General features: G+C 31.0%; 1 protein-coding gene and 1 long non-coding RNA gene across 5 annotated transcripts in view; both read left to right on the top strand.

Moving 5' to 3' along the window:
- LOC143062745 (GTPase-activating Rap/Ran-GAP domain-like protein 3) overlaps window positions 1–12,681 on the top strand; it is a 126,286-nt gene extending 113,605 nt beyond the window's left edge. For all 4 annotated transcript variants that reach the window (XM_076234510.1, XM_076234512.1, XM_076234513.1 and 1 more), the window contains exons 18-28: window positions 1,201–1,248; window positions 2,366–2,464; window positions 5,301–5,414; window positions 6,302–6,465; window positions 6,989–7,141; window positions 7,638–7,704; window positions 8,826–8,906; window positions 10,178–10,296; window positions 11,012–11,108; window positions 11,251–11,459; window positions 12,396–12,681. In XM_076234510.1, coding sequence (XP_076090625.1) covers window positions 1,201–1,248; window positions 2,366–2,464; window positions 5,301–5,414; window positions 6,302–6,465; window positions 6,989–7,141; window positions 7,638–7,704; window positions 8,826–8,906; window positions 10,178–10,296; window positions 11,012–11,108; window positions 11,251–11,459; window positions 12,396–12,536 — 1,292 coding nt within the window. In that variant the 3' untranslated portion in view covers window positions 12,537–12,681. The remainder of the gene's footprint in view (window positions 1–1,200; window positions 1,249–2,365; window positions 2,465–5,300; window positions 5,415–6,301; window positions 6,466–6,988; window positions 7,142–7,637; window positions 7,705–8,825; window positions 8,907–10,177; window positions 10,297–11,011; window positions 11,109–11,250; window positions 11,460–12,395) is intronic.
- Window positions 12,682–13,525: 844 nt separating this feature from the next.
- LOC143062747 (uncharacterized) lies at window positions 13,526–14,645 on the top strand. Its single transcript, XR_012974834.1, has 2 exons — window positions 13,526–14,153; window positions 14,216–14,645. It is a non-coding gene; the product is annotated as an uncharacterized LOC143062747 (long non-coding RNA).
- The last annotated feature ends 6,250 nt before the right edge of the window (window positions 14,646–20,895 follow it).

Genomic DNA, 20,895 nt, shown 5'->3' with positions numbered 1-20,895 from the left:
TTACTCAATGAGTGCTTAATATAGTTCTGAACTGCATTAAAAATATCTAGAATTATTTCAAGCGTCAAATATCGTTCATTCAATAAATCCATCTGTTATGTAGATAGATGATTATAAACAGCGTATACAATCATCATGCAATGGTTATGTATATACGATACACCCTTGAGAAGGGGCGTTTGTTTGATTGGTGTATCTCGACTTGTTTTTATGACAATTGCAAAATATTAGATTTCGATTATTCATGAGGGGGATCTTTCGGCAATTTGATCATATTGTATAGTAAGGCATGACAAATGCAGGATTTCCAATTGCAGTTAATGGGATCCTGGTGTAAATTTGAATGCTTCATACTTGAGTATTCGTTCTATTATTAATTCAACAAGTTAGCGAAACACATATGTAATTTAGAATTGAAAATATAACTTTTCATTGGTTCAAAAAATATGATTTGAGTCAATCTACTCGATACCTCGTGTCGTAGTGACGACGTTAAACATTTACGGATGTTCAACATACCAACCCTTTCAAACACTCTTGAAAAAATAATATCACAAATCACAATGTAATACATATATCTTAAGGTAGATCATAAGTAAATCTTTTTTGAGACAGAATTTTCTTATACTTAGCCAGAATGAAGATTTTAATATGCTCTTTTCAAAAATATAATAAAAAGTAGGGGTCACCGTGCTATTTTTTAAGCTATGAGTCGTTGAAAATTGCCTAAATTTGGTTAGATTGTTAATGGAAAAACACAATTGTGTGCATAAAAAAAAATCTATGAGATAGAATTTTGAAATAAATTGTGCAAAGATAGGTTTTGTAATATGTTTTAAGAAAATAAAAAGAAAAAATGGTGTCACCGAACTTGTTTTCTTGCTACAAGTAAAAAGAAAAAAATTCCCTATCTGTCCAGTATAAATTTTTTACTAAAAGAGTTATCTTCCCTTAAATGGCTCATTTGAAAAAAATGATTCAAACAGCAAAAAAAAAAATGATATTTGTTTAATTATTTTGAATTATACAATAAATTGTAAAGTTTTCTTTATATTCTTAAACATTCTAACCATCAAATTGCAAATCTGTCTCCAAATTTGCAGATTTAGGCAAATAACTAGACCGATTTTTTACTGTGATTGTTCAATCCAAGATGGCGGTATACCATGAATCTACCTTAAATGTTTCTCGATATTGCAGGTGATAAGCTTGTTCTGTCAACAGACGCAGGAATGCTTCTTTTGGAAGGTATGTATGAATAATGCTTAATTCATTCCTCTAAACCTTATTTCACCAAGGTAAAATTGAAAAAAAAAATATCTTTAGCACAAGCAAACAAGAGCTTACCATAAATATTTTTTTTCTTTTTATAATTTCATCATTCAACACTAGAACTAATTGTACGTGTATATTTACATTAGTTATTGTTTTTCGTATTATGAACAAATAACTATTTTATGTTTGCAATTTGCATTCTAAATTTAAAAACAAACAAAAAATCGTGTTTTCATATTTTATCAATACTGATTTACAAGTCAGATTGATCGCTTGATTTTTGTTTTTCTAACGTTTAGGGGCTGATATTTCGTATAAACGACAAGAATGAATTTACATACATACATGTTGCTGTTTTTTGTTTATTCCACATTGGCCATAGGTATAGAGGAGGGTTGATATATCAGGAAACAAGTTAACGACGCCGAATTCATGCGCCTGTTCCATGTTAGAAATCTCAAACTTTTGTTAGTATTGTGTGCTTTTTAAGTGTGTTCCATTTTGTGTTTTGGAGTAAAGAGTGGCGATCATTTCGCGGAACTAGTATAGATAATTGTTTAGGGACAAGCTAAAGCCGGCATCCAGATTTTATCCCTGCGTTGAAGACAATTGGTAACCACAGGCTGTTTTCTTCTTTTAGGACAGGTGGGTGTCTCTTTGACACATTCCCTGTTTCCAGTCTCAATTCTATAATTCCTTCATGTTCTTGATAGCAAATTACTCGTACTTGTTTTGCAACAACCCTGATTGACTCAACTGTGAATGGACCTTTTTTCTACTGTGCAGTAGTTTTTTATAAATGTTTTCGGGTTTATGTGTGGTAGAGGGAGGGTGGAGGCTGAGTGCGTTCAATTTTCTTACCACTGCGCTGGTTCTCTCCGCACAATTCCGGCTTCCTTCACCAATAATGATGACTGCTAAGAAAAAGACAAAATGCTGAAAGTAGCACCAATAATTAGTATCAATCATTATAAGTATTTGGGTAAATATCTATCATGAACATGAATTGTTTACAATTAGTCTTTACATATTGATTTCATTTGTTTTGTGCTAAAATATCAGTTCCTTATTTTACTCTTTACCATTTTAGAAGGTGCACCGTCTAGAATGTTGTTTGATAAGACAATTCCAGTGAGGCAACTAGATGTAATAGAGGACTATGGTATTTTCATATGTAGGATGGATAAAGGTAAATAGACTAGTAGGAAACTGTTCTTATGTTATTCAAATATCAATAGGTGTTGATAAACTTAATTAATTAAATTAGTAATGAACAGCGTTAATAAATGATCAAGAGCTTCCCAATTGTTCAATCCTTATTAAAAAATATCCTAGAGATTAACACATTAAATTGTCGTATACACTCTAATCGATCCATTTATTAGGTCTTTCCACCTTTCCGTGGAAAGACCTATTGGATTTCTTCTGATTATTATTATTATTATTATTTTTTTTCTTCCGCCAACTTTTTTTTCCTTCGCAGTTTTTTTGTTTCGCAAGATGTCGCTTAGACATATGGTATATGATAACGAACAGTTATTACTCTTTTGTAACTGACACCGTGTAACCAAAATCTTTTCAATGTAAGAGTTATCTCCCCGAACACTGTTTTTCTTGTGATCGCTTGATATTCGCAACCGTATAAAAAACCGACAAATTTATTTTACCAAATTGCTCGTTATATCCTCAGGATGATATGATTTATTTTGACCGAAGCTATCTGGAGACTCCATATGAGAGTTATTTCCCCTTTTGTATTTGATATAAGTGAAATGTACTTTCAACTGGAAAACCATGTGATCTCTTATTTTCAGAAATCTTATAAGTTATCGACAAAATATTTTCACACAATTGTTAGTTGCGACATGTCGTAACACGTAAATATTAGTTGAAAGAGTATGTAGACATTTGAGGTGAGTTTTCCCCCCTTTTGTATCTAATATTAGTTGTATGGTAATATAACTCATTAACAGTATAAGGAAGAGGCCTAGAGTCTTTTGATTTGAGGTCCTTGGCTGATGACCTTGGAATTGAGCTCAAGGTCATAGGTAAATTTAACGTTCTAGATTTTGACCTTTGCTTTTACCTCATATGTATTCATGATAAAGCCATGGGGCTTTTTGCATTAGGTTGCAAGCAATGTGATCTAGAAATAGCCAACCGGAAGTGACAATTTGAAAACCGGAAGTAGCTATATTTTGTACTAAATTAATGTAAAAGTATATAGAACATATATTTTTGGAATTGGTGTCAAGTAAACTATCAAAAAATACCGGAAGTAACATCTTTTAAACCGGAAGTAAAGAATGATCTCCCTTATTTATATCTTTTTGTATAGAAACCATATATTTTTGGAATCAGCGTTCAATAAGCTGTCATTTGACGCTAAAATTGACATTTAAAACCAAATTTGAATATTTTCATATAACAAAATATCTTTACTGGTGGAAAGACTATCAATGGTTCTCTGAACAATTGGTTTTTAATTCATATTGTTTTAGTTAATTTTCAATACAGAATCTTGTCTTGACTTATCATTGTTAATATTTAAAGGCTTTCGACCAATTTTAAATTTTCTATTGATGCCAGATCAAATTTGAACCTTGTTAAAATTCATTCTAAACTTAAATGAGCTTACCAATGTGTAATTAATGCATTCATGCTTTTTTATATAAGAAATAAATGCTTCATTGTGTAACGTTATTGGGATGTAAAAGTGTTGCCGAAGCACATTTTTATTGAAGGGCGGAATCCCTTCTTTCTAGAAATGTGTTCACGACACTTTTACGCCCCAGTTGAATTACAAAAAGAAGCACTCATTTCTTATAATTATATTTTTATGCTATTAAGATCCAGAAAAGAAATCATCAAGACATTTTTTTATTAAGCTTGGCACATATCATCGCGAATGTAACATTTATTTTTATAAGAAGTTTAACTTGCGAATGATGATTGCAATTAGCCAATCAGACTAAAGAATTCTCGTAATGTAACTATTATTGATAATTAATAAAAAAAAATTCTTAATTATAGTTGCCGTTACGTAAAATTGGCACCATGTTTTTTGGTCAAAATTTTCTTAAATATCGACCGCGTTTACTTAAGATTATGTTTTTCAATTAGCGGAATCAAATATCATTCCAAAAATCAACTACTGTCCTACCTTTTATTGTGTTTGCACTGTATAATCCAGACCTTCACATAATCCAAGATTATTTTGTATGGTGGAATCCGACATTGTTATTATCGGAAGTGTTGCCGTGGAGTTCCACGTGCTCTCCATTTTTTTTCTCGGAGCTTTTCCTCATCTTTACGTAAAAAGCGCGGGAAATTGTATCATCAATGACAATGATATTACCAGAGAGTAACGAATGTTATGGAAGAAGGGATCCTCATAGAAACCAAGATGGCTGTTTTACAATGTAAATAATCTTGAAAAATGTGAAGGTCAGGTTTATACAGTGGAAACACAATAAAAGGTAGGACAGTAGTGGATATTTGAACAGGATTTTACTTTCGCTAAATGAAAAACATCATCTTGAGTACACGCGACTGATATTTAATTTTTTTTTGACAAAAAACATGGTGCCAATTTTACGTGACTGCGACTATATGTTGATTGATTGACGCAAATTTAAGTATTTTTTTTCTATTTTGATTAAAACCTTAAAACACGAATATGAACATTAACAACCATTTACACTGTATAATTCCTTTATTTCATTTTCTCAAAAATCATTATATATCCAATTTATATCACTTTAAACGAGAAGTACATTGAATACATAGGAATATTGCCTAGCATAGCATATAACTTGATTAATCAGTTTTTTGTTCCTAACAGGTCAGTATTATAAAAAATTTGCCGATGTAAAGGAAATTATACCGGAGATAATAGACTTCATAAAATAATTATATAGAAAATAGGAGATGATATGAGCAGGTGCTTTTTGTCTAAAGCAATATTTCCAGCGGTGAAGATACATCTGCTGTGTTTGATTTTCTTTTAAATTTTCAATCAACAGGAAAGGATGGGAAAATAGCTATTTTCCGACTTGTTGACTTTGAAGGAGAGAGCAATGAAGAAGTAATCCGAGGTCGGACAGAGTTTAAAGATCACACACTCGAAAAGACCAAAGGTTATTTTTTTTCATATATTCATTTTTAAAAGCTTTTATGTTGTATACTCAAATAATTATAATATCATAATTTATGAAAAAGACTTATAATAGGTTTTAATTTAATTTACACAATTTTTAACAAAAAACTAATATTTATTGTCCAACCATAATGATAATGCCATTTAAGCTTTTGTTGATGAAAACATCCTTATTATCAAAATTTCAGCTTTAAAATGTTTTTTAAAAATAATGAATTCATTACTCAGGGGTCTCTTCCAATAAAAAGAAATACTAAGACGTTTCCTTGGAATATGTCCCTTTTTGATAAATGAGTTTTATCATTGTATGTACTTTCATTACGTTAATTGGCAAAGAGTCGGTCATTATCTTTCGATTAAAGCAACCAACAATCAATCAATCAATCTTTCGATTATATCTCTTTATATATGCTTGTTGTATTGACTCAATTAACTCATTTTTTTTTACCATGAGTTGTCTCTTTGTTTTCTATTTACAAGATTTGAACATCGGTAAACTACTGTGGCCCAAACTTATCATTTAGATATTTCATTAGTCATTGCGACATTTCCTTTGATTGGGGATTTACATGGTGGGTTATGCATACCCAAGAAGACGCTTTCATTATTGACGCTCGCAACCTTGCTCCTTTTGGTGTAAATGCATTTCCTTAAGTTTTACGTAATTACTATGATGGACACCACATTAGTATCGGATAAAGTATTTGAACATCGGTTATCCATTGTTGACTAAATCTGCCACCTTAGATAAAATTTAAGGACAAATTGAATTATTAAATTAAACCGTAACTAACACTGGCTACATAGCAAATGATTAAATTATCTGCCATTATACCAAATTACCATTGTTTAAACAATTCTTTTCAGGCTGCCATTTATATGCTCTAAGTCGACCAGAATCCAGATACCTAAGGATGATAGTTGCTATACAAAGACGTCTATTGCTGTTTACATGGAAACATTCTTCTGCCTGGACATCATGGTGTCCTACTGTCGATATTGAGCCGGCCAATGAATTTACATTAGTTAGGGTAAGCATTAATTCTATAACACTCTTGCTTTCCTGTATAGATATAGGTAATTGTTTATGAAGATTAGGTAGTTGCTTATTCAATTTGAGATTGTCACTAACATTGTCAGTTCGAAGTTGCATGGATCCAGTCTGCTTATGAAAAACAAATAAACGACGTAAAAATAAGCATTTTGTGTAAAGTCCTGTTAGTTGATGGCAATGATATAAATCTATCGTTTTATGTTTAATGTAACTTTCGATGAAATGTTTATTGTAATAGAATTGATGAAATTATGAATGAAATATAGGAATCGGTCTTCATTCTAAACTGTCGCATTGAACTGATAAAGGTACCAATGTGTTTTTGCTATGCAGAACCTAAAGGGGGTATAGTTGTGGAGTATCTGGTCGTTAGATATAAACATATATGATATCTTTATACATGTGTGTAATAGCGTCAATTACAACAAGAATTTGTATCATGTAATAAACTTAAATATACAAGTATCCGTTGATAACCTAATCTATCTTTCATGTCACAGGAATTGCAGTCTTTCGAAGTGCCTCAACTTATAACGTTGATCGACGGTAGTAAAGATGATAACCAAATATGTGTAGGATACAAAAATCAGTTTGACCTTATAAACGAGAAAAATGGGGACACATTACAGATGTACAGTATTGAGGCCAACAAGGTACGAAACATTTTTATTTTCACATTTATTTCTTTATTAACAATAACAGAGGACAACAGTTATGATATTTTACTGTAATAACTTTATCCTTTTCCCCACTGAAATATACAATCAAACATATGTATAGTCTAGTTCCCATGTTTCCCCAAATGGATGTGGCTCAATTAATTACAAAACTAAAACTTTAAATTTTAATTTAAATTTAAAAAGGTGAAAATCGATGTTTAACAAGTTACTGTTCGTTTAAATGTTTGAAATTTCTTAATAAGTGAAAAAAATTATATCCTGGCACCATATATGATATTCAAAATGATCTGAGGTAATCTTCTTCAAAATGGACATAAAAAAATCATGTATAAAAATATCATTCTCGTATTGTTTACCATGCAATGTTATGTTTCACTAAAACGCTTATGTAAAACCGTTTGTGATAAATGTTTAAAATATAAAAGAAAACGCTTACAGGTATGTTAATTACTGATTTGTATTTATTCAGGTAAATCTTGTGTCATCGTTAGATATCTATGAAGATGAAGAAGTGGAGTTACTATTAAGCTATAATTGTAAGATATGTTTAATTCAGAAAAGAAAGTAAATGTAATTACTGAGTAAACTGAATAACACATTAGACAGGCCAAATATACTAAAAGTACATCCAAACTTATAATACGAAAAACCATGTGACAATGCCATGGCAAAAAAAACAAACACAGAAAAGATCAAAACAAAAATAACAGTATATAGAATCAACATGAAAGTATTAAAGACTGATTAAAATATCTTTGATTTTCACGGTTTTAGTACATTCTAAATTGTTTAACGCTTCAAGTATTAGCAGTGTAAAATAGTTATAATAGGTATTTGCTCAGTAACTTTTATATTTCTTGTAAAAGGCTTAAGTTTGTAACCCCGATTTGTTTTCTCTCAGTCGATTTATCAATTTCAAACAGCGGTATACTTCTGTTGCCTTTATTTATTGAACCTGCTAATATTTTGTTGCTGGATTCGTGATAACATTTTTGATATGATGTTTGTTTCGGAAGTGAACATTGTGATTGCTCTTTCGGGAAAACTTCACCAGGGACACTAAGAAGGCTACAGATGTATAGTACATCGAAAGATATAACCTATATATAGGAGCCTCTGTGTAGTAGCAAAAACAAACATAAAGTGACACTGGCTGGTGAATTATGAGCATTTCCTTTCTATGTGAATGAAAAATGATAGTACTTGATATGTTCCTTTTATGTATCACTCTTCTATAGAAATGAGAAAATAACAGTATTTGACATTTTTTCTTTAATATATCACTCCAGTGTTGAAGCTTTCACTACTCAATTGTTAGTGATACATGATAAGCAGTCCAGCTTTAACTTTGTCAGGGGTACGCAGAGAAAACAAATACAACCGTCACTTATGATCACATAATAAAACTTCATTAATTACGCCTTTCATTTCATTTCATTTCATTTCATTGATGAAATGGAAAGTTATATTTGATCGATATAATAGACATTTTAAAAGAATAAACATGGAGTCTTCATTTTATTACTCAATAAAAATATTGCTTTCTAATTAAAAATATACAGCGAGTGAAGATTATGTATAATGCAGTCAATTATATTTGCAACCCACCAGAATCTATATATATGACATATCGTATATATATTAGATCTTTTTCCAGATGAAAGTCATTTTCAAAAGCTGTCGGAAGACATCACCTTTGACTTTGATTTCCATTGGAATTCTGAGCCGAAATCAATTGGTAAGCTTATTTAATCGAAAAACTACATACAATATAAATTTGGTTTCATTGTTGGTTAGAAATATATTTATTAAGTTGCAATATAGGTTAAAAGGCATGTACCAGATTAGTTTGATTACAATCCTCTCCAGATGAGGGGGTTAAACTGTTGTCGTATATTTGAATAAAAAGTAAAATCACAAAAATACTGATTTTAGAGGAAAATCAAATCGGAAAGTCCCTTATCATGGCACCATTCAAATGACAAAACACATCAGAAACGAATGGACAACTGTCATATTCCTGACTTGGTACAGGCATTTTCAAATGTAGAAAATGGTGGATTAAATCTGCTGTTTTATAACGCTAAACCTCTAATTTTGTATGACAGTCTCATCAAATTCCGTTATATTTAGAGTGATGCCTGAACTAACAACATAATAAATAAAATAGTCAAAATATGGGTACAGCAGTCATCATCGTGTTACAATTTTAAAAGAAACAATTGCTTCGCGTGTCTGACGTCAGAAAATTTTCTACGTCACATATTTTTGTCGTTCGATGTTTATACAAACAATTTTAAAGTTTCACATGGGCAATGTTAGCATACATGGTTATAAATCAAAAGTATGTAAGTATTAATTTCAGAAATAGACCGAAATTTAAAATAGTCCAAAAGTTCTATAGAACAGCGTAAAGACATTTCATATTTAAAAAAAAATGCAATTGTAAGAAATTAATAAATATGATCAAATTATTTAAAATAAAAACGTTAGTAAAGTATCTCTTCACTCGATCATCATAAAAACAACGGCTGCAGGACTGAAATTGTTTCGACTTGGTTGATGTATATTTGAATACTGGTAGTGGTTTGAATCTGGTACTTGTCAAACTTTTAACTAGTACGACCGAGTTTCTACTAATCAGTATATGAATATTAGCTGTGCTTGTTAACAATATATGCGTCATCTTGAGTAAAACAAATTTTAAAATGTTATACGGTGCATATATATGTTGTGAAAATTTCTTAATATTTCAATTAGAAAAAAATCTATTAAATTTAAGCAATATAAAGATGACACGCATATCTTTCGTCTTAATTGCACAATTATGCTTTCCAATTTATAACAACGTTATGTTTATCTAGCCTATGTATTAAACTCATGAAAATTAATTGTTTATATTGTGATTTTTACGGGGGGGGGGGGGGGTACTAGTATTTCGGAATCAAATACAGTATACAGTATTGAATCAAACTAATGTTAAATACTTTTTTTTTAAACTATTTTCAGTTTGTGCCTTTCCATATATTCTTGCATTTACCCAAGACACGATTGAGATACGACTTATTATCAATGGTAACCTGGTTCATACAATGACCATGCCAGATCTATGTCTCATTACATCGAAGGTATGTTGTTATTTCAAATGAACAAGTGTTGTCATTCTCCAAACACAAATAGTAAAAACGTTATTTGTTGATAAACGCTAAAGTTATGAACGACGAAAAGACCCTCGGAATAGCAAAAGTGATCCTAAAGTATCAATCTACAAATCTGTCTCAAGTTGCAAACTTACTTTTTGACTATTTTGGCAAATGTACATTTTTTTTGTTTTAATTTGTATTCTCCAGTTGTAATACAAAAAATATTCCTAGTTTGTGTAAATTATTTTATGTAGCATGCTGACTGGTAAGGAATTAAACCCATTATAGATCCAATTCTAACGATGAGTTAATATACAACCACTTGTTCGGTGCTGTTGAAGGATAACTACCCGTCGGTATCACCAGACCAGTAGCCAGGACTTCTGTCAAAAATCACATGTTTACGAAATACTACGGATTTTCTACCCCAGGAATACATCGCTTTAGCCTTATTTTGCAAACTCTCACTGAATTTTGGGTCCTAAATGCTCCCCAACTTAGTTCTTTGTTTTGCCATTTTGCCATTTTTTATTCAAGCGTTACTTTTAAGTCTTTTGGAGACAATACGAATGTACGGCATACAAATCTCATACTAGCATTTTTGACGAGTACATAAATAATATTGAATAATGGGTTCTTGTAATGTTTTTTAACAATTTGTCTAGCGAATCATAATAACAGGATTACCATTATGTTTTAGGACGACATATTCTTTTCAACCTCAGCTGGACCAAATTCACCAATAGACAAAAGCAAAGAGAAAGATTTTTCTTACACACCACCGTCATCACCATCATGTAAGTATTTTAAAATTTCATACGGAAAATCAATATATAAGTAATTCTGCATCATGTAATGCAAAAAAAAAAGCATTTAGGCATCTTTTTGTCTTAACTAAATGCTATATTTACTAAAGAAAACTAATTTTCTTTATTTCAGACAAAATGACACGCCCACCATGTTACATCTACAAAATCCCCTTATCGTGCCTTACTGGATACATAGCTACAGATCGATGTCCTGTGAGAAAACAATCAGTTACCCCATTGCTGGCCCCTGTCAGTGGTGGAATTGATAAATGTGTTTTACCCAAACGGAGCCCATTGGTACGGAGTAAGGCAGTGCATCCACAGTTATCAGATGATCAGGTGCGTATTGTAACTTATCAATTACTAGTAAGATCGATACTAGTAAAACGTATTGTCGCTGGATCGCATCAATGAAATATATTCTTCGTTCCCAAAACCTTATCCCTAAAAGAAGTACATTACTAATGAAATGACAGTTATTTTTTGTAAAATGTTCTCAATACTTTTGTCTAATACATATTTCTTTTTTATCTTTCCTTGTGGTTTATATATTATTGATAATTTCCTAACCTACAGATGACTTATAATTTTTGGTCTCTAATGAACAATTGTCTCCTTGGCAATCATACCACATCTCCTTATTTTATCCAGAAAAGATATCAATTTTACCACATCTGATTTTTTAGCATACAATGTAATTACATGGAAGGTTATAACGTTAAATGTTGTGTTTCGAGACGTAGGAATGGGTCGTATCGGGAATAGAAGTTTTTACCACTGATTTTAATCGTGAGCTTGCAAACGGCCGTATTGAGCCTTACCTTTAGTATGATATGTGGCTTAATAAATGCAGGTTACACATCGTACAGTCAGAAACAATATTAACAAAAAAGGAATTAAAAAACGCTGTATGCAAATTTTGGTCAAAAGTTTTCTCTAGGATCCACCTAGCGTTTACAAGATAGTAACCGATAGCGAAATCTATTATTGAAAATAAAAAACATAACAAATAAATGTTTTCCGGATATGCAAATCCACACTTTAAAAGAATGTAACAATACTAGAAGAGATAAATTAATTTTCAGAACAGACAACTCTTCTGCTATCTATTCCTGATATGGACAAGAACTGAATTGTTCCCCCTTATCATAGTTCAAATGGATTTTACAAATGTCTTTTCATAATTAAGCATTTTGTCTATAATATGGTCTGTGTCCATTTATAATATATATTCCTGTGTATAATGTATATCATATGTATATTTATTCTTAACAGGCTAAAGATAGGCATGATTCGTCTGGCTCGGATTCCGGTATAACAATATTAAAACAATCGGAAATAAGTCCACCAGAAAGTCCTTACCAAAATTACATTGGACATGTCGTGTTTTCAGACGTTGAATCAGATATTGTGTGACAAAAGTCAAAGGATATAATACAGTTTACTATAGCACTGTCAAAAGACAACTAATTCCTTGTGCCTAAATGAGACCAGAATTAACAACCTTATCTGATCCATACTGTGAAACAATAAATGAATACAGGACTAAATGGAGACCAATTTATAAAATGGTATATAAACTCAAATGGACAAAATTGACTTTTTTTTATAGTTACTGTAATTTATACACAATTTAGGACATTGGTCATTTTAAAAAACATTCTAGCTAGCAGACCTTAAGAATGTTATTAAAAATAATTTTTTGGATACAATGTTGAGACAATGAGATTGGAGTCAATGTATATCTGTAGCTTTTTTTGAACATCACTGATTTTTTTTATTATTAAGGTGCTAGTTCCAAATTTTGTATACATGTGCTGTTTTCTTTGAAACGGAAAGTTCGTTGGTGTGTTTTTGAAAAATGAAAATGTTCCAAATTAGTTGTTTTTATACCCAAATATTTTTGCGAAAGAAGTCATGTAGTACCCCAAAAATATTACTGTGCACATAATTTGGATGTGTAAGAATTACAAATTTACGGTAGTTCTCTTAGTTTTCCATAACTGTATTTTGTAAAGGGATGTTTTTCATGTCAACTTCTTTGAGGGATTAACCATATTTTATAGGAATTTTGTTTTGTTAAAAATAATATGGGGGCTAGTGATAACAAATGATATCCATTATATCATAGATATTTGGACTAAATTTAAAATTAACCAGGATAACTGACATTAAATGTGAACAATAAATATGTTTTGAAAACAAAATTGACAAGTGGTTACACTCAATTAAAAATAAATTAGATTCAAAAAATAATCTGTTTGAATGTCTGTACACACTTTTTTAAAGAAGTTTTTACTCTCTGTATTTTTTACTACTTGACTAGAAAGATAAAATTGTAAATAAAAACCAACCAATTACTGATCATAGATTTTACATCTGAAAATACTTTATGAAGCCTTTAAGGATAGTACTTTAACAGTATATATAATATGTTCCTAAGATTCATTGATAAATCATAAAAGTATGAATTACTTACTTGTTTAACAAGAAATGTATTTTGATTTCCTAATAACGCATATGAACGCATGTATCATGTTTAGCAAGGCTAAAACAAGTTCCTGTGACGGGTCTATATGTTGTTTGTCTAGTTCATCAAATGGTGCAATTTGCTTTTGACTTTTTAAATAATGCTGCCGTAAATTATTTTGGTAATGTTATTTTGTTATCAATTTTCTGTTTTACTGTTCCGTTTAATTTTTATTTTATATTCTGGACAAGTTATAAACTAGTTTTTAGAATATCATGCTGCTAAACCATTGATATTTCATAATCTAACAAGAGAACTCCGAGTTTAAAACTAGAATGAAATTCGCATCGAGTTTTTATTTCCAGTAGATTTTTTCACAATAACCGGCTTTGCTCCAATTGTTAAATGTTTAAAAGCAAGTGAAAGGACCATGATACATTTTTTGAACCTGATTAAATTTTGACTTAGATGAAACATACAAAGTAAAACGGACTTGCGAAATATACGGTACGGAATTACTAGTCTCAAAAGATTACACACATCAATCCTACTCATCCAATAAGGTTTACACATCAATCCTACTCATCCAATAAGGTTTACACATCAATCCTAATCATCCAATAAGGTTTTCAAAGACAGTAGAAGCCAGTATTCACGGATGACTGCCAACCTTTGCTGAAAATTCTAAATTGAGAACGGAGTCGATCAATTGAAAACGGATTCATTTTTCAAATATTTTTCTATAGAGTCAGATCTCGTTGATTTAATTATAATCATAATGATTCTTCAAAACTTTATACATTTCCGATGATGTTCTAAGGAACCTGAAGACTTTGAGAAAAAACTTTATATTATTGTGATATAGGTATTGCTGACAGCAGCAATAAGGTTACAATTTCTGACGGTTATTCGTCAATATGTCATTAAAATGCTTTATATTGAGTACATGTAATAATGTTAAAAGTTACTACGTTTCTTGATGTTATTTGTTTATGTTAATGTGTTTACAAATTGTTTTATTTTGTTATAAAATAAATGAAAATGAAACTTTATAATGAGTTGACTTTGTCTTATTACATAAACGTTGCCATTTTTTTTTTGCCACAAACAGCTAAGGTAATCTATTCCAGAGGTAGAATTTAAGCTCAAGTATTTCAAAATTTCAAAGTTGGTTTAAACATTTGATTTAAAGAATATGACAATAACACTGATGAAGGAACAGCCAAATCCATATGTAATCTTTTCCTGGAGAACTAGGAAAATTATTAATTATTGCTAAGTTCTTCAGCTTTAAGACCAATACCTTAAAAATCATGTCAATACTGAAGCAATGACTATTGATCTGACGATATTCTCGTAGCATATCAATCAAACAATAGCGGCAATAACTCCGTTCTAAAATAAAAATGATGATAACACTTTATAAATGTGATGCGTTTAAGTACTTTTATGGTTATATCTTATAAGGAACGTTCAAAACTTGGCATACGAAAGTCAATGATGGGAAGCACTTGAATAGTAGCTATATGATCAAAGGTTGATGAATAAAGGCAACAGTAGTAAACCGCTGTTCAAAATCATAATTTGATTGAGAGAAAACAGTCAATTTAATCTAAGTTCGATTTTTCCATAGAAGTTAGTTTTTCTTAATATGAATAAAACTACCAACGGAATACTCAAAGCAAAGTGCAGTGAGTTGACTTATTTCCATATAAAGAATCAATTTTATTAATGATACAATAGTGCTGATGACAACCATCGACCAGTGTTCAAATGATGAGGATGTAAACGATTAAATTTTGCAATGTCAGGCAGTGTATCTATATATGTATGCTTAGTTGTCAAATTAACAAAGGGAATTAACAATCGAACTGGTATCATCAAAATACTGGACGTATTATATTTATTCACTTTGGTGGATTGTTATTCCAGCTGATTACCAGAGTTCAAATCAGTACTAATTGTGCATCACTAATAAGCCGACTAGTTTGTTTTGTTCATATAGAGCAAAAAGCATATGGAACCTTCTTAGAGAAAAAAAAGCATCTTGCAAAGTTCTTTAATTTCATTTAAAGATATAGTGAAGATGTGCTGTCACTTAAAACACGTAATTAAATGAGTGCGTACGCCTAATACTGTATATCTCAGCAAAATTGAAATTAGAAATACACCAGAAAGTAGAAAATATGATTCATTCCTTTATTTTTTCATCAATATTGACACAGAATTAAATAAAGGCAACAGTAGTATACCGCTGTTCAAAAATCGTAAATCTATGGACAAAAAACAAAATCGGGGAAACAAACTAAAACTGAGGGAAACGCATTAAATTTAAGAGGAGAACAACGACACAACATTCAATTAAAACTTCTATTAAGGATGTACGAGAAACGGGATTATTTCAACTTTCCTTTTTTTGGCAATAACATACCCTCTACTTTTATCATGTGGTGTTTTCACATACCTGTACATACCAGTTACGCTTGTTCATTTTCATACTATACGGATTTCTTTAACAGGGTCTGCTCCGAAAAACATGTCGGATGATCCATGCATAGAAGTGGACGCTTTTCACGTACCTGGTCTTGCTACTATTTGAAGTCATGCGATTCCCCTAGTTTAATTGAATTACGAGATTTGAACATCGATAACCTATAGTTGCATTAGTTTTCAACCATACTTGTTAACCATATACTTTCACTGTGTCTAAACCACACCGGCAAAATTTGATCGGACTCGATGGTATCTAACATCCGGCACAATGACGGAACATCAATAGACAGAAGAAAGCTAGGTTTCTCCTTATTTTCTTATTTTTTAATGATATCGAAGAATATATATACATATACAACTATTTTCTATTGTGATATGCAATATTTTCTACAACCGTTGTATATTAACGAAGAAATAAGTAAAAATGCATGTCAAAATGACGAATTGAGTGAACCTTGCCTCGAAATTGTTGAATTTCTCGTTAAATTGTTCACATTGTACGGAATGAAAGATACGGGAAGATAGATACTGACACGGAGATTGCAAAACTAGTCATTATGAGCATCTCAATACTTGTATTTCTGTGTATGGAACGAAAGAAATGGGTCATGTCAAATTTAAATACACCGGTTTCGTCATTGTTGTTTACTAACAATCACCCGGTTTCGTCTATATATATCACCCGGTTTTTTATATATTTTTTTAAAACCAACAATTTATGAAAAGCAACGTTAACACGGATCTGAACATTGTCTTACGAAAGAATTTAGATATATATTTATTATAAAGTAAACTTGGCGTGTTTACATTTATTTACATAGGTAATTATAGTACTACACATTTTCCTAATGAAAGACGTATCCGTTATTTCACTGATCTTCAAACTAATTTTAAATGGAATATAAATACTCATTAGCAAACACTGATATCTGAGACTACTATAACATGTGTTATAGTAGTCTCAGCTGATATCTAATTATTTTTTTAACATTAACATTATGATATTTATTATATAGGTTTTGAGATACATCGCAATATGTGACCCCCCCCCTTTTTTTTACAAAAAAAAACCTAAATAACGCTTAATAAACAAAATTTAAAACATCACCAAAAAGTATGCAGAAGTTAAGATTTATATTACTAAGAAGTGTGTAAAGTTTGATGCAATAATGATAAATCGTTTTGAGATATGGCGCGACATGTTAAAAAAAAACACACTCCTGTTTTACTTACAAAGTTCTGTAACTCAATAAGATTTCATTTGATTTTCACTAAAAGGTTTATAGATCGTTTGACCATTTCAAGAAATAACTTTGTTAAGTTTCATGAAAACTAGATAAGCTGTTCTCAAGTTACGGTGCGACATGTTTACGCTGGACGGAAAGATAGACGGACGGACGGACGGACAGAATAACTGATAGATGGAGGAACGGACGGGTGGAAGGAAGAACAGACGGACGGACGGATGTATACAATAATACGTCCTGTCAAAATTTTGACGGGCGTGTAAAAACGCAATGAAATGAAAAAAAACCTCTTAATTAAAGGTCAAAAGTTTTATTAGGATATCGACCAAGTCGATTTATTTGTATATCTTGCTAAGTCATTTTTGCTATATGTTTGAAAATAATAATTTCTATCTATTATTTTATTATTGAAAAAAATTAAATTAAAGAATTCCAAACAAAATTACACCGTTCTTGAATTTAAAAAAAATGTGTAACAACTGAAAATTTCAAATTTCACGAACCGGATCGGACATAGCTTCACTGGCGTTTTTTTCAATAAAACAAATAAGACATATTATTTATATTTAAGTGTACGCACTGACATGTCACAAATGCTTAAATGGTCGCAATTCAATTTATGGTGAAGGTCTGTGGCCGAAGGAAAAATAATATAAAAATGAGGTCAAGGGCAAGGGCAATGGACATATGACAAATAGGAAAAAAAAATCGTTAGATCTGTGTTTCATACTTGTATATGTTACAGTCAAACCTTCTTCCTTTTGACATATGCAGCTTTATACAAATACATGTAGTTAAAAACGCTATGAATTCGAATCAATTAGTGTCGCTTGTTTAAAAATATCAATGAGAATGTTTATAATAAACATAATCAGACTCACATAATCCGATTTCGCGGGTGTCCCTGTTTTCTTATTTCTTACAATATTTTAATTCGGTATACACTTTATAATATAAGTGGCGAATCTAGAAGACTTATATATTGCACCCCCTCCCCCGATCCCACCTTTGATGCATGGTAGTTGTAATCCTTTTCTTCCTATAAACATTCATTTTCCATGTCGATTATGCATTCATATATACATTTGTCTTATCATATTTTCCATAATTCATATAGAAAACGCATATTTGAGAGCTTTAACCTCAATTTGCGTTATAACCTTTATTTATATGTATTCTGCTGTTAAAAATTTTTGAATGCAAAATAAAATTAAAATTATTTGTGTTCTATGAGAGTAGGAATTCTAGTGTTTGCTTATTTTTTATTTGAATCTGAGACTAATCATATAAATAATAAGCCGTTGTCCTGTGAAAGAACTTGTTTTCCAACTACCCGGTCACAAAACTCCTTTTTAACACTGAAGTTAAATGATCAATTATAATGCAATGCGATTATGATTTTTTTTTTATTTGACCAAACCGGGTTATGCATTGTGAAATCTAAGACCAAACCGGGTGGTACACATTGACGAAACCGGCCAGTTCCATTTTGACATGACCCATTTCTTTCGTTCCATACTCAGAAATACAAGTAGTGAGTAGTTCATAAAAACAAGTTTTGCAATCTCCGTGTCAGTATCTACCTTCTCGTACCATTCTTTCCGTACAATGTGAACAAGTTAACGAGAAATTAAACAATTTCGAGGCAAGGTTCACTCAATTCGTCATTTTGACATGCATTTTTACTTATTTCTCCGTTAATATAGAACGGTTGTAGAAAATATTGCATATCACAATAGAAAATAGTTGTATATGTATATATATTCTTCGATATCATAAAAAAAATAAGAAAATAAGGAGAAACCTAGCTTTCTTCTGTCTATTAATGTTCCGTCATTGTGCCGGATGTTAGATACCATTGAGTCCGAACAAATTTTGCCGGTGTGGTTTAGACACAGTGACTTTAGAGGAAACTAAAATTGCAGAAAATAGTACATGATGTATTAATATATTTATACTTTACAGGTATTTTCTAAATTTAGACATTTTGTAAAATGACTGAATTTTCAGGAAATTTATAAAATGCCTGACGACAGCCATTATACAAAATGACTAAAAATACCTAGTCATTTTGTAAAATGACTGAAATTTAAAAAAAAAATTACACAAATTGCCTATTCAGTTTCAGGCAATTTGTAGAAGAATAATATCATTGAGATGTATATGACAAAAGTTGGATAAAATCACAACATCTTGCAAAGAAAATAACTGATGGTTTGGTAGAATTAATTTATTTTCCAAATACCAGCTAGGAAGGTTTGTATGCCATATGATGTGTTCTTTTGAGCGATACTACGTTAAGTATGTACTCACTCTGTATTTCAGACGATTATTTTGTCAAAATGATGGGAGGACAAATTGTTCTTTCAATTTAATCCATTTCTCTGACGTCAGTCTATTGTTCTTACTAAAGTCGCTCGTTGATTATCGTTTACGAATCCACTACTTCTTATCAATTACTACTACATAACAAATTTTCCAAACGATTTTTTCATATAGTCCAGATTCAAAGCCGTGAAGTGAAACATGAAACGGAGAAAAAAGTCTTCTGTGATTTGTTTATGATTGGCTGATTGTTTGATTTCAGTAGAAAATATTTCATGCATTTTTAAGATGAGAATGATTTGGTCATAATTAATATGGGTATTTTCTGCAATGGATTATTTTGGATAATGGACAGGTATTACGACTGCCGGTTGTCCATCTGTACAGAATGGGTTTTTCGATACAAAGCGGTGTATGGTTGTAATGTCAATATATGAGTATCTTCATATTCACTGCCTCAAGTGAATTCCAGTTAAAGATGCATCATCCGTTACGGGCTGGTCTGATTCGCTGCGTTTAGTCCTTTAAAAGTTATTAGCCAAAAGATACAAGTCAAATAATCATGATAATGTACTTTGAATCTTTTGGGAACATATGAAAAAGAAGATAGGCAATGGTGACGTGTGTGCTCATTGTACAACCTAAGATGTTGAATGTTTAAATGTTTTATCAGAAATAGTAATTGAAGTGCTTAATAAGTGATAATCCAGGTTTCTCCAAATGTGTTCGGTCGAAGTGCTAAAACCAGATTTTTGCGTAATTCAATGTATTTGTAAAAAATCAGGATTGATTTTTCCACTTTAAATGGTTTTACACTAATTATTTTTGGGACCCTTTATATCTTGTTGTTCGGTGATAACCAATGCTCCGTATTGAAGATTGTACTTAGTGCTATAATGGTTTATTTTTATAAATTGTGACTTGGATGAAAAGATGTCTCATTAGCACTCATACCACATCTTCTTATATCTATGTATTCTACCTGGAGTTTGACAGACAACGGGATATAATAAAAATAACAGTAAAATGGTCAAAATAAGAATTTACCAAATTCAATACAATGTTTGATTGTAAGTTTACAAGCATTTATCCATAATGTTACGTTTTTTAAGTCTTTAAAAAAAAAATAGAAAACATACTGAACTCTAAGGAAGATTCAAAACGAAAAGTTCTTTATCAATCGGAAAAAATCAAAAGCTCAAACACAAACAACCCAATGGAAAACAACTGTCGACTTGGA

The sequence above is a fragment of the Mytilus galloprovincialis genome, chromosome 2, assembly GCF_965363235.1.
Source record: "Mytilus galloprovincialis chromosome 2, xbMytGall1.hap1.1, whole genome shotgun sequence".
Classification (NCBI taxonomy): domain Eukaryota; kingdom Metazoa; phylum Mollusca; class Bivalvia; order Mytilida; family Mytilidae; genus Mytilus; species Mytilus galloprovincialis.
This window is presented reverse-complemented; position numbering and strand designations above follow the sequence as displayed.